The 12,007-nt window shown below is 59.4% G+C and overlaps 1 protein-coding gene across 2 annotated transcripts in view; it reads right to left on the reverse strand.

The window, feature by feature from the left end:
* Positions 1-1,445: 1,445 nt before the first annotated feature.
* Positions 1,446-12,007, reverse strand: part of CARD10 (caspase recruitment domain family member 10) — a 30,542-nt gene continuing 19,980 nt past the window's right edge. The window contains exons 13-21 of one of the 2 annotated variants that reach the window (XM_035272171.3): positions 7,853-8,012; positions 7,313-7,424; positions 6,364-6,607; positions 6,194-6,263; positions 5,078-5,180; positions 3,713-3,871; positions 3,512-3,627; positions 2,869-2,981; positions 1,446-2,467 (exon numbers count right to left, since the gene is read on the reverse strand). In XM_035272171.3, the coding sequence (XP_035128062.3) occupies positions 2,233-2,467; positions 2,869-2,981; positions 3,512-3,627; positions 3,713-3,871; positions 5,078-5,180; positions 6,194-6,263; positions 6,364-6,607; positions 7,313-7,424; positions 7,853-8,012 (1,312 nt within the window). In that variant the 3' untranslated portion in view covers positions 1,446-2,232. Of the gene's footprint in view, positions 2,468-2,868; positions 2,982-3,511; positions 3,628-3,712; positions 3,872-4,529; positions 4,611-5,077; positions 5,181-6,193; positions 6,264-6,363; positions 6,608-7,312; positions 7,425-7,852; positions 8,013-12,007 lie in introns of those variants that run through there. The other variant, XR_004733483.3, reaches the window with a different exon arrangement.

Consider the following 12,007-nt stretch of genomic DNA (forward strand, 5'->3'; position numbering starts at 1 on the left):
GGTGATGACAGACTGGCTGGCCTCCAGGTCCAATCTGCACCTTGTTAGAGACGCCCTGTTGTGGAGAGAGTGGGAAGAGCTCTTTCTCAGGCAATGGCACCGCCCCAGCCACGCGTGCTCACCCAGCCGTGGCCACTCAGTACCCCCATGCTCATTCCACCTTCCTGGCCTCCACTCCACAGGGGAGAACCCTGGGTCCAGAGAGGCCATCGGAGTTGCCAGGGATCACCTGGCTGGCCAGAGCTTTGGCTTTCGACCAAACCGCAGCGCCCTGTGCACCCAGCACTCCATCCTGAGAAAGGCTCTGTGGGCTCCTGGGGCAGCCTGAGCCCACCATCCACCCTGGCAACTCCTCGCCCAAGCACCGTCATCCTGCGTGGTCCAGCCTCTGAGACCCTCGCCACCTCTCCCCATACCCAGTCCTTGTCTCTTCCCACTAAAGATGGGCATCCCATCCACACCCCAAATCCCTCTTTCAGCTTCCCCATTCCGTTCTCCACCCACCACCCCAAATCCCCTTCTTAAGAATTTTCCTTGTCAAATATGGGAGATCCAGACCCACCCCTAGAGGCCAGAGCTCCTCCTCCCTGTCTGCTCCTCTCTTTCACTATCCCTCCCCCTCCCCCATCCCCTACTCCAGTTGGCCTCAGTTGTGAGCCAACCCCAAACCAGAGTTCCCACAGTCCTGCTCCCCTATCCTTGGAGGCTCCCATAGCCTCCAGGGCACAGCCCAAGCTCCTCTGCACTCCCAGCCCCACCCCAGGACTGCCCTTCCTGACCTCATGTCCAACCCCTCCTCAGGTGGCCAGATCTAACCCACGTGCTGCCCCTAAGCTTTCGCCCTGGAAGCTACACTTGTTAGTACATCCAGACCCCAAGCCCCAGGGCCTGCCCAGGCTCATCATTGTGGCTGAGGACAGTCACCTGCACTTGGACACATAGGTCCAGTAAGTGGTTCTTGAAGAAAGGAATCCCAATTCCCAAGCTCAAGTGGAACCTCCTCCAGGAAGGCTGCCTAGATTGCTCCCAGTGGGAACCACCATCCTCTCTTGAGTGGAGCCATCTCAGGAACCTGCGAGCATACCAAGGGTTTGCTCTTGAGCTCCTGGGCTCAGCAGTCAGGTCCCTTCAGTCTGAGACCACACCCTGCCAGTTTTGGTGCCCTGCTCTGGGCGGGGGGGGGCACTCATCTGATGATCAGCCATGGGCTGGGCTGAGCGCTGGGGTGGCCCATCCGTGCGGCCCTTCTCTGGTCATTCAGGGGCGGGTAAGGTGATGCCAGCACAGATGGCGGGCGGCTCTGGGATGAGGCAGGCAGGAAATCTGACCCTCCCAACAGGCAATCAGGGACCTGAAAGGTGGTATCTGCCTGAGCTGGGGGTGGGGACAAATGAGAATGGCGGAGGCCCAGGCTAGGGATACAAGCAAGCAGAAGGCCACCAATGTCTACGACAAAAGTGTTTAATGTTCTGTAATGTGCAGCTTCAGAGTGAAAAAGGCCCCTTCACGGGCTATACATTCTCATGACAGAGCCCTCCCCGGCCCCCCAAGAGGGAGGCAGAGGCAGGGGTTGGGCTCTGTGAGAGACAGTCCTGCGTGTGCCCACGTGAAACGGGGGTGGGGCGTGACATTTACACAGGAGAGAACCACAGATACCCATGTGAGGAGACATGAGGGGCACAGGTGACCGAGGGCCCAGGAAGCGCCCGCTGCCCCCAACCCCTCTGCTGTCCCATGCATGGCTGAATCCACGAGGAACGTGAGCTGGATGGCGGAAGTCACACGATAATGGGCTCAGGGCTCCTGGGAGCAGAACAGGCCCAGGTCCTTGGGAGACCTGGTGCCCAGGGCAGAGGGACAGACCTGAGCCTACCCGTGAGAACTTGAGTGTGCAAACCTGCGCACAGGTGTGAGAACAGACTCCAGGGCGAGTGTTTAAGAAGACAGACCCACTAGTGGGAATGTGGAGACTCCAGGGCGAGTGTTTAAGAAGACAGACCCACTAGTGGGAATGTGGAGACCCCAGGACAGGTGGAGAGGCCCAGAGCAGCAAGTACGGGGATGGGTGGGCGCTCTGGCCCGGGGCTCCCGAAGGCTGGGCAAGGCCAGAGCCAAGGGCCCTGCGACTGAGAGTCCAAGGTTCTAGGAAGGCTCAGGATGGGAGGACCCAGCTTCGCCTCAGACACCAGGGTTTCCGCTGGCTTGGAAGAAGCCGCAGGTATCAGATGAGCCTCAGGCCTCACTGCTGCCACCGGAGCCTCTGCTGCTGCCGCGCTCCACCCACACGAGGCGGGCCTGCTCCTGCAGGATGCGGCCGCGCACCACCTTGGCCAGCTCCTCTGCGTGGCCCCACTCATGGGCGGGGACCTGCACCCAGGAGCAGGGCAGCCCCCAGAGCACGTGATCTGAGCCACGGCACTGCCGAAGCAGCTCTGAGTCCCGCCAGCCCGGCCGGCCCAGCAGCCCCCTGCCGAGAGAGAGGAGTGGGCAGTGGTCAAGGTGGGGGCCCAAGACAGACAGGGAGAGTGGGACGAGGCAGGCAGGAAATCTGACCCTCCCGAGGGGCAAGTGGGGACCTGAAAGGTGGTATCTGCCTGAGCTGGGGGTGGGAACAAATGAGGAGAGTGGCCGGGGCCCGGGCCAGGGATACAAGCAAGCAGGAGGCCACCAGCCTCTACTACAGAAGTGTTTAATGGTCCATAATGCGCAGCTTCTGACTAAGGGGAAAGAGTGAAGACGGATAACCCAAGAGAGACAGATGGCAGATGGGGCAGGGGGGAGGCATCCTCCAGGAGGATGAGCTCTGGTCCGAGTGCCCTGCACGCTGCCCACTGCCCGATGAGCCACCCACCCACCCACCCACCTCACCTGACTTCCCGAACGTTCTTCTCGGTCACCTCCACGTGGATGACGATGGGGTAGATCTCATTGTGCACCAGCTCCCGCACACCCTGAGCACCCAGCTCCAGCAGGCAGTGCTTCTGCTCGGAGGATCAAGGCTACACTGTACTCCCGGCCCAGAGACATCAGCCTCCCAGGCTCTGCCCCCAGACGGGTCCCCCATCACACCCTCCCAGGTGCAAGGGACCCTAGCAGCAAAGGAGGAGCCCAAAAGGACAGACCGGGGACCTGGGCTCATGGGATGACCTGGAGAATAGACCTTCCTCTTGGGATCTAGGCCTCCCCACCTGGAGGACGGAGCAGACCCAAACCCACCCGCCACCCTACAGCTGACCGCCAGTTCCCAGATTGTGGCAAGTTCAAGGACGAGAATGTGTAGATGAGCTGGGGCAGTAGAACACCTCAAGGGGGACCCACAGGCAGTCAACTGTGCCCTCCCACCCAGGTGAGGAAACTGAGGACCACAGGAGGGAAAGAATTTGCCCAGGGTTGCCCTAGCAGTGAGCAGCAGAGCCTGGGTGGCACTGAGACGCTGGCGCTCAAGCCCAGAACAGCAGCACCCACTCTGGGGCACCCCTGTGAGCACCCCAGGCCAGCTCCCAGCACCTACCTTCCCAACAGACTCCTGGATGGCCCGGATCCTGCTGCCCAGCCCAGGGATGGCAGGCTGGGCCTTGGGGGCTCCAGGCGCTGAGGATGAGCACAGTTCCTCCCCAGAGAGGCTTTCTGCACAGGGAAAAGAGGGAGAGATTAAGAGTCCGTGGGTCTGGCTGCCCGAAATCCCCCAGCCCACCAGGGCACACGATCTCACCTGCAGGGCACACTTGGAAGTCCAGCCGGGAGCTGGGCAGGTCTAGCAGGTTTCGGATGAGCCGGGACGCCAGGCATTCAGGCAACAACACCACAGGCCGCAGGGCAGACACCAGCAGTGGCCGCACCAAACTGTAGGGTCTGAGGCTGCGCTCTGGCTCTGTGGCAGGGGAGGGGCGCAGAAGAGATAAGGGCACAGGCAGGCAGGGTAGTAACTCCTCAATACCCCAAAATCCCCACCACCCATCCCTTCCTAAGTCCTGCTCCTCCTACACACCTACACGAGTGCGTGCGTACGCACACGTGCACGCGCACACAGTAGGACGGTGGCAGTAGCTCCTGCCTGATCCTCTGCCTCATCCCTGCCCCCTACAGGTCATTCTCCACCCAGCGGCCAGGGAGGCTTTAAAAAGCAAATCCGATAATGTCAACTCCCCTGCTTTCTACAAACCAGTGACCTCCCAGATTCTCAGGAACAAAAGCCACCTCCTCTGCGTGGGTGACGCACCCTTGCCTGAGCACCTGGGGAGGCTGCTAGCCACCGACCACCACCACCACCCCCACCCCGCACTACTCAGCCCAGGTAACCCTTGCCCTCCTTCAGAGCCTAGGTCCCACCGTCCCTGGTTCCCTGGTCCCCAGACAGCAGGGCCTTGGCATGTGCTCCACGGCCTCCAGTTCTCTCCACTACACACCTCACACACTCTAATTGTGTTCACAGGTGGGATTATCTGATCCCCTACCCACCCATTAGACAGCTGAATGAGGGCAGGGAGTCACGTCCCCAATGCCTGACAGAGCTGGGACTCAATACTCACCTGCTGTACCCAACACCCTCCAAGCACACCACACACAGCCATGCCTCTGTGCCTTCTGCCTGGAACGAACTCCTCTTCATCCTTGAAAGCCCCAGCGGAAACTCCCTTTCTTCCAGGAAGTCCTCCCTAACTACCCGCTCCTCTTGCCCTAGATTTGCTGCTCCCTCAGCCCGTTCTCCCTGTCTGGCCTAAGGCCTCACCCTACTACCTCCGGGAACGGCCCCCTACCCAGGTCCTCACGGCACCTGCCACCACACGTGTGTCAGGAGCGCTGCTACACACACACTACCAGACAAAAAACAGGCCCGTGTTTGTGCAGACACACAGTCACAGCCATGTGCACCTCCGCGCAGGGTCTCCCTCAACCTTGGCAATCACCATGGCCGGGGATGGGGCTCGTCTCTCAGGCCCTCAGCATGACCCCCACTGAACCCTCACGACAGGCCCTTCTAGGCCAAAGAGGCTACCCAGACTACAGGACACCCAGCTGCACACATTCCGGGACACCAGGCGCAAGCCGGGACCCAGCTTTGCGCCCACACACTCACCTCCACAGGGCTCCAGCAGCGGCTGCTCTGGGGCGTCCCCTGCGGCCACTCCCACAGGCTTGGGCCTCACCAGCCGCAGCTGGTCCAGGGCTCTCTTCTTCAGCTGGGAGGGTGCAGGGAGAGAGGAGGAAACGGGACCCCAGGCTGAGTGGGCCCCACTGCCACCATGGTCCAGGCTTGCCAGAAGAGCCTGGGTCAGCAAAGGTGCCCTCCTCCACCAGGCCCTCTCCTGATCTCCCCTGCCCAGCACAGTCCCCCAGGCAGGGAGACTGCATCTGCTGTAACCAACACCCTCCAAGAACACCACACACAGCCATGCCTCTGTGCCTTCTGCCTGGAATGAACTCCTCTTCATCCTCAAAGGTGACCAGCCCTGAGGCCCCAGGGAAGCCAGCCCATCCGAGCCTGGTGGAGGACCCCCCAAGTTACAGATGGGGAGACTGAGGCCCAGAGATCACGAGGAACCAAATATCACATAGAAGGCCAGCTTTAGGTTCTCTGCCAGTGAGTTAGCAATGTGGCCTTGGTAGGAAAACTGATTCTACCAACAGCGGACCAGTATCAAGTGCCTGCGACAGGACGGACACTTGCTAAGCCCCTGAGGGGCACTAACTCACGGAAGCCATCTCTTGCCATGGACAGCCTGAGAGGCAGTGCAGCCCCCGCATTTTACAGATGAGGAAACAGCCCCAAGGAAGGTTCAGGAGATTGTCTAAAGTCACACAGCCGATGAGGGGCAGACCTAGGGCTCCAATGCAGGCTGCCTGGCTGGGGCCCTCGCTCTTTCTTTATCTGATGTCTCAGCCTCCCTTGCCCGTGTGCACAGCAGGACATCCAGGCGTTGGAAGAGTGGATGTGACTGCAGTTTCATCAAATGCTTACTATGTGCCAAGCTCCTCCTGAGAACTAGGCATGCTTTATCTCATTTCACCTCTAAACTACCCTGCACAGTGAGCTCTGCTGTTCTGTTTTCTGGGCACATAGTAAACACCCAATTAAATCCCCAGGGAAGGAGGGAGGGAGCATCTTCCTAGGTTGCCAGAGAACAGAGCTTGCTAGCTCCCTTTTGGACCCCACCCTTGCCCCCCCGCCCACTGCCCACCCAGCCACACTCACATTACTGCGGGGGCCTCGGTGCCGGCTGGAGGGCAGGCATTTCTCCTGAACTTCTAGGAGCTGCTGGGCTCTGTGGGAGAAAGTGGGATCATGTGTGGAGGAAGGAGAGCACCCCCATCTGGGCCTGGCTCCCAGGGGGACCCCATCCCCGGCTCCTGGCTCTGCGTCACCTCTGATAATTGGGCACAGTGCCCCGGTCCAGGTCCCGAAGAGTGAGGGGGTCAACGCGGGTGCAGAACCATTCCTGCCTCCGCTTGTACGCCGGGTCCACCAGCCGAAGAATCTCTTGGGCTTTCACACAAAGGGCATGGGGATCTGCCCTCTCGGGCAGGGTGAGGTTGGCGCGGATGTAGAAGGGCTCGGCCCCTGGCCCCTTTGCCCAGGCTTCTAGGGCCTCACGGAAGGACTGGCAGGCTGGGCATGGATAGGCAGGGAGGAAGGAGGATGGTGAGGTCCAGGAGTGCCCTTGGTGGGACCACAAACATGGCCCTCTCGCGGCCTGAGCTTCCAGGACCCCACCTTCCCCTTCTTAGAATAAGAGACTTAGGTTCAGAGGGGCAGGCACTTGCCCAAGCCCAGTACCCTCTAGGAACAGCCAGGACTCAAACCTAGGTCTCTGGACTCCTAATGCAGTGATCCTTTCACTGTAAGCAGCTTACAGAGGAAGGGATAGGAGGCAGCAGCGGGGAGCCGGGAGAAGGGCAACTGCGGCAAGGCCAGGCCCTTGGTCCCCAACATGCACCACGGACTAGAGAACCCCTCTCTCAGGCTGGGCGCGGTGGCTCAAGCCTGTAATCCCAGCACTTTGGGAGGCCGAGACGGGTGGATCATGAGGTCGAGAGATGGAGACCATCCTGGTCAACCTGGTGAAACCCCGTCTCTACTAAAAATACAAAAAATTAGCTGGGCACGGTGGTGCGTGCCTGTAATCCCAGCTACTTGGGAGGCTGAGGCAGGAGAATTGCCTGAACCCAGGAGGCGGAGGTTGCAGTGAGCCGAGATCGCGCCATTGCACTCCAGCCTGGGTAACAAGAGCGAAACTCCGTCTCAAAAAAAAAAAAAAGGAAAGAAAGAAACCCTCTCTCAGGACATCAGCTCTAACTCCCAAGGCAGACTTACCCTTCGAGTCCATCAGGGAGGGGAATGTGGACCCCTGGTTCCAGAGCAAGGTTTTCTGCTGGGCCTCGGCTTCCAGACACGCCCCCTCCAGACCAGCAGCTTCCACTCTTTGCTGGGAGAAAACCCAGGCAGGCAGGGAAAGAAGTGAGCCTCTGAGTAGAGCAGCCCAGGGGCTGGAGGAACACTGGATGTAGGGGTGATCATGCCTCACAGTTCAGATAGTGCCCCCTCGGGAACTGCCATGCCCAGCCCAGTCAGACCCACTCCCATCCACAGGACCCCCCCACCAACCCACCCAGCTTATCCAGGTCTTTCCCCAGTTGAAGCACAGGGATGTAACGTGCTGTCAATTGGCCCCACCGCCCAGCCCACATCCAATCAGACTTCGATTAACCCTGGCTGAACAGGGCAACTGCAGCTAATCAGTGAGCCCACTTCTGCTCTGGCCAATCCCCAGTGATCTTGATCCACCAACCAGGGAGTGTCCAGCTGGGGCCAAAGTAGTGACTCCACCTCCCAGCTCAGGAGGCAGGATCTCACCTCTCTTGGTTCCATCCTGGCTGACCCAGGCCCAGAGATCACCCTCCGCACCACAGCCCCAGACCATCTGTCCCCACAAAATGACAGTCCATCTGGGCCCTTGTCCTGTGGCTCTGGGCCCCCCGGGGGGCTCCGGCCAGACACTCGGATGGCCAGAGACCTGAGAAGGGAGAAAGGAGATGGGAATTAGAGTCCAGTCAGTACTTGGATTCAGTTCAGCCTTCTTGGAAAACCACAATGATTCCATTCCCCAAGTATGCCATGACTTGAATCCCCAGGCCTCTTTGCATCTTCTGTGCCCTCTGCCTGGAATGCCCTTCCTCACTTTCTCCACCTGGGAAATGCTGCTCATCCTTCAAACTCAAGTCACAAGCAGCCTCTCCCCTGGACCCCTGGGCACACGGTGCGGTGGAGTCTGCCACAGGGGCACTCCAACTTTGCCTTGCCACAGCCCTTTCATCTCCTCCATCAGAACAAACACCTTCGGGACCAAACCTGTATACTGTTCAGCTCTGAATCCCTGGCACCAAACCCAGTCTCTGGTCCATAGCAGATGATTAATAAAAGCTTGTTATGCAGCCAGGCGCGGTGGCTCATGCCTGTAATCCCAGGTAATCCCAGCACTTTGGGAGGCCAAAATGGGCAGATAACGAGGTCAGGAGTTCAAGACCAACCTGGTCAACATAATGAAACACTGTCTCTACTAAAAATACAAAAAAATTAGCCAGGCGTGGTGGCGGGCACCTGTAATCCCAGCTACTCAGGATGCTGAGGCAGGATAATTGCTTAAACCCGGGAGGCGGGGGTTGCAGGGAGCCAAGATTGCACCATTGCACTAGAGCCTGAGTGATGGAGTGAAACTCCATCTCAAAAAAAAAAAAAAAAGCGGGTTATGCTCACAGTCTGGGGTGGGAGGTCGCCATTAGCATGTGGCACAGATCTGAAGGTGGTTACAGCCAGCAGTGGAAGCAGAGAGGAGAGCCTCCCCACGGAAGAAGTGCCTGGGCTCTACCCTGGTGAAGAACAGAAGCACTCTGGTGACAGACGGAGGGAAGAGAGGTCCGGGCTGAAGGAATAAAGTAGAGCAAAGGTATGGAGGACGGGACACCGGATGTGTGGGAGAACTGAATAACAGCAGCAGCAGCGAGCACTTCCTGGGTGCTTCCCATGCGCCAGACGCCATGCTCAGCTGCTTGCCCTAATTCTCGTTTCACATCCGGGGAAGGAGCTGCGAGGAAAGGCAAACTGGAGCCAGCCTTTCAAGGCCACAGAACAGAGGCGTCTGGTTTTCCTCCCATGGGCAGTGGGACCACTGACAGTTAAGACGTCACCAAAATCCCCATCATGGCAGGGTTGTGTCTGTCTCTGGATGAGAAAAGGTGAGGCCTTGGGGCCAGGCTCAGAGAGAAGTGAACCCCAAGTCCCCTGCCAGACCCCTGGCCTGGAGGAAGTGGGGAGACCAAGGTTGGCAGGTGTGCCGGCTGGAGAGGCAGCAGGGCATGGCATCTCCTCCTACCCCAGCAGCTGCAGCCCAGACACAACTGCACTGCCCCCTGCTGCCAGCCTGGGGAGGGTGAGGCTGCAGGGGGCACCCTGCCCCCTCAGGTAAGACAGAGCCAGGCGTGGGAAGCAACGTTCAGCACACCTTGTCCTGGCTGCATGGAGGTGACATGGAAAGGGGGCGGGCCTGAGACCCAGCCTGGCTATGCTGGCCATGGCTGTGTGGCTGGAGCACACGGTCCGCACCAAACCCCAGCACAGACTGCACCCTAACCTGGGCAAATGAGCCAGCTGTTGAGCGTCAGTTACCACGTGCATAACACAAGGCTGACAATGGCAGCCCAGACCTCTGTGGGCTTCGGGGGGCACATGGCACAAATAAAAGATGATGCAGGGAGAGGTGGAAACCAGAGGGCTCCGGGGCCTCCAAACTGCAGGCCTGGCCCTTAGTGGGTGCTGATATTTACTGGGTTGTGGCCAGTGCAGCTGGATAAGGTGATGGAAAGTAGAAGGCTACCCTACCCCACCGCTGCCGCGGTACATCCAATTGTTATCTCATGACCCTTTTGTTCCAGGCGTGTGCACCGGGTTTCCCTCACTGTGGGTTGTGGTCAGATGGTCTGAGAAGAGCAGCACGCAGTGCGCCAGCAGGAACGCTGGGGTCAGACGGCCGGGCTGCTCAGCTGCTGAGCCTCAGCTCCACCTACTTCCCCTGCTACTCGCTGAGTTCAGACATGGGCAGCTCTCAGAACAGGGCCCAGTAGACACTAAGTGCTCGGTCAAAACTAGACATTTACTGGCATCAGGTGTGATTCATAACAAATCACCTCTCGCCTCAGTTTCCCCACGTGTTTTAAACCCACAGACAACTGACCATCATGGCCTCCCTGGACCAGAGCCCAGTGAGCAAAGGCACCCAGGCTCTGCTGCCAACCCCACCCACCCCCTACTTGCTCCCTCTTTCACCCACCTCTCCTCTGCAATGGAAGCATCAAGGCTGACCTCAGCCTTGACCTCAGGCCTTCAGGCTCTTCTTGACAACTCCTGCAGCTCCATGAAGACCCAGCTCAGGCGTCCCCTCCTCCAGGATGCCCCTACCAACCTCCCCAAAGGACCAGTGACTTCTCTGAGCCTCCACAGCCAGGGATACCCGCTCCCAGCACTTCTCGGAGTCTGCAGAGCCCATCTGGGGTTTGCCAGGAGCAGGGTCCAGAGAGGGTCCCTCCTACCCCGGCCTCAGCAGACAAGCAGGAGGGATAGAGAAAGGACACAGCAGGGAGAGGGGCTGCCTGCTCCCCACTCCCAGGACTGCCTGACCAGCTGGCTGCCTCCACGCCTGCCTGTGGGTGCTGAGAAGCACGGCGTCCCTAGCCAGCAGGTGATGGCTCCCAGCCCCTCCCCAGTCAGGTCATGTCACAGGCACACAGGAACAGGCAAGTCTGCCAGCTCGGCCAGCTCTGAGCAGTGATGGGCCACATTGCCTCGGTGAGTGTCGCCCAGGGCCCTGTGGGAAGATCTCTGCATAGTCTGCATGCCTGCTTGGTACCAGGTGAGGGACCAAGCTGAGACTGATGCAAGCCCCACGGATCACCTCGGTCAATCCTCCTGACAACCCGAGGGCTGAGGTAAGGGAAACTGAAACACAGGAAAGTTAACTTGCCAAGGATGGCACAGCTGGTGGGCCGTGGAGCCAGGCAATGACTTATAGTAACCCTCTCTTTGCAAGGAAGGTGCCAGAGATCCCCTGGGACCACATGAGCGAGCAGGGGCAGTGGCAGGGCTATGCTGGGGAGATGGCACCCCGAAACCCCCCAATGCTCTCCATGCCCTGCCCCTCTCACCCAGCACCTCACTTGGCTCATATGCCCTCCCTTGCTGTCCCTCACCCGGCTATCTGTCAGCCTGACCCCGGCCTGCCCCAGTCCCTGACTATCCACCATCCCCTCCCAGGCTCCAAGAGCTGGAAAGGGCAGGGCAGAGAGGCTGAGGGCAAGAGATGGGCAGAAAATGGGAAAGAGGAGAGAAAATCCCCAGCGTGGTGCCCAGCACACAGTGGGCACACAACACAGGCATGAGAGCTCCAGCAGCCCGGCGCACAGTGGGCGCACGACACAGGCGCGAGAGCTCCAGCAGCTAAGACAGGGGAAGGCACATCGGAATCCCCAATCAGCTCCGAGGGGCCTGTGACTTGGGAGCAATGTCTAACTGTTGGAACTTCAGTGTCCTGGTCTGTGTAACCAGGTTAAAATTCCAGCCTTGCAAAGTTGCTCTGGGGGCTAAACCGCAACGGCAGCAGTCATCATGGCAAAGAGCCAGCGTGTGCTGACATCCACTGTGCGTGTTCTGAGCGTTCTAGAAGGGATACTGGGACCCCCCCAGTGACCGAGGGGACAGGTACTACTGGAGGCCATTTTATAGAGCAGGAAACTGAGGCACTGGGAAATTCAGACACTTGCCCATGGTCCCACAGTAGCAAGTGCTGGCACCAAAGCCTGCTCTTCCCACCTCACCGTAAGACACCCCCAAGAGACACACAAGCTGCCCCAACCAGGGCCCTGTCCACGCCCTCATCTCCCCTCTGCCTGTCCGCCTCCCTCCCTCTCTCTCCCATTCTGTCCACCACCTCCACGCCCTACCCAGCCTGTGTTCTTCCCC

This window comes from Callithrix jacchus, chromosome 1 (genome assembly GCF_049354715.1).
Source record: "Callithrix jacchus isolate 240 chromosome 1, calJac240_pri, whole genome shotgun sequence".
In the NCBI taxonomy this organism is placed as follows: domain Eukaryota; kingdom Metazoa; phylum Chordata; class Mammalia; order Primates; family Cebidae; genus Callithrix; species Callithrix jacchus.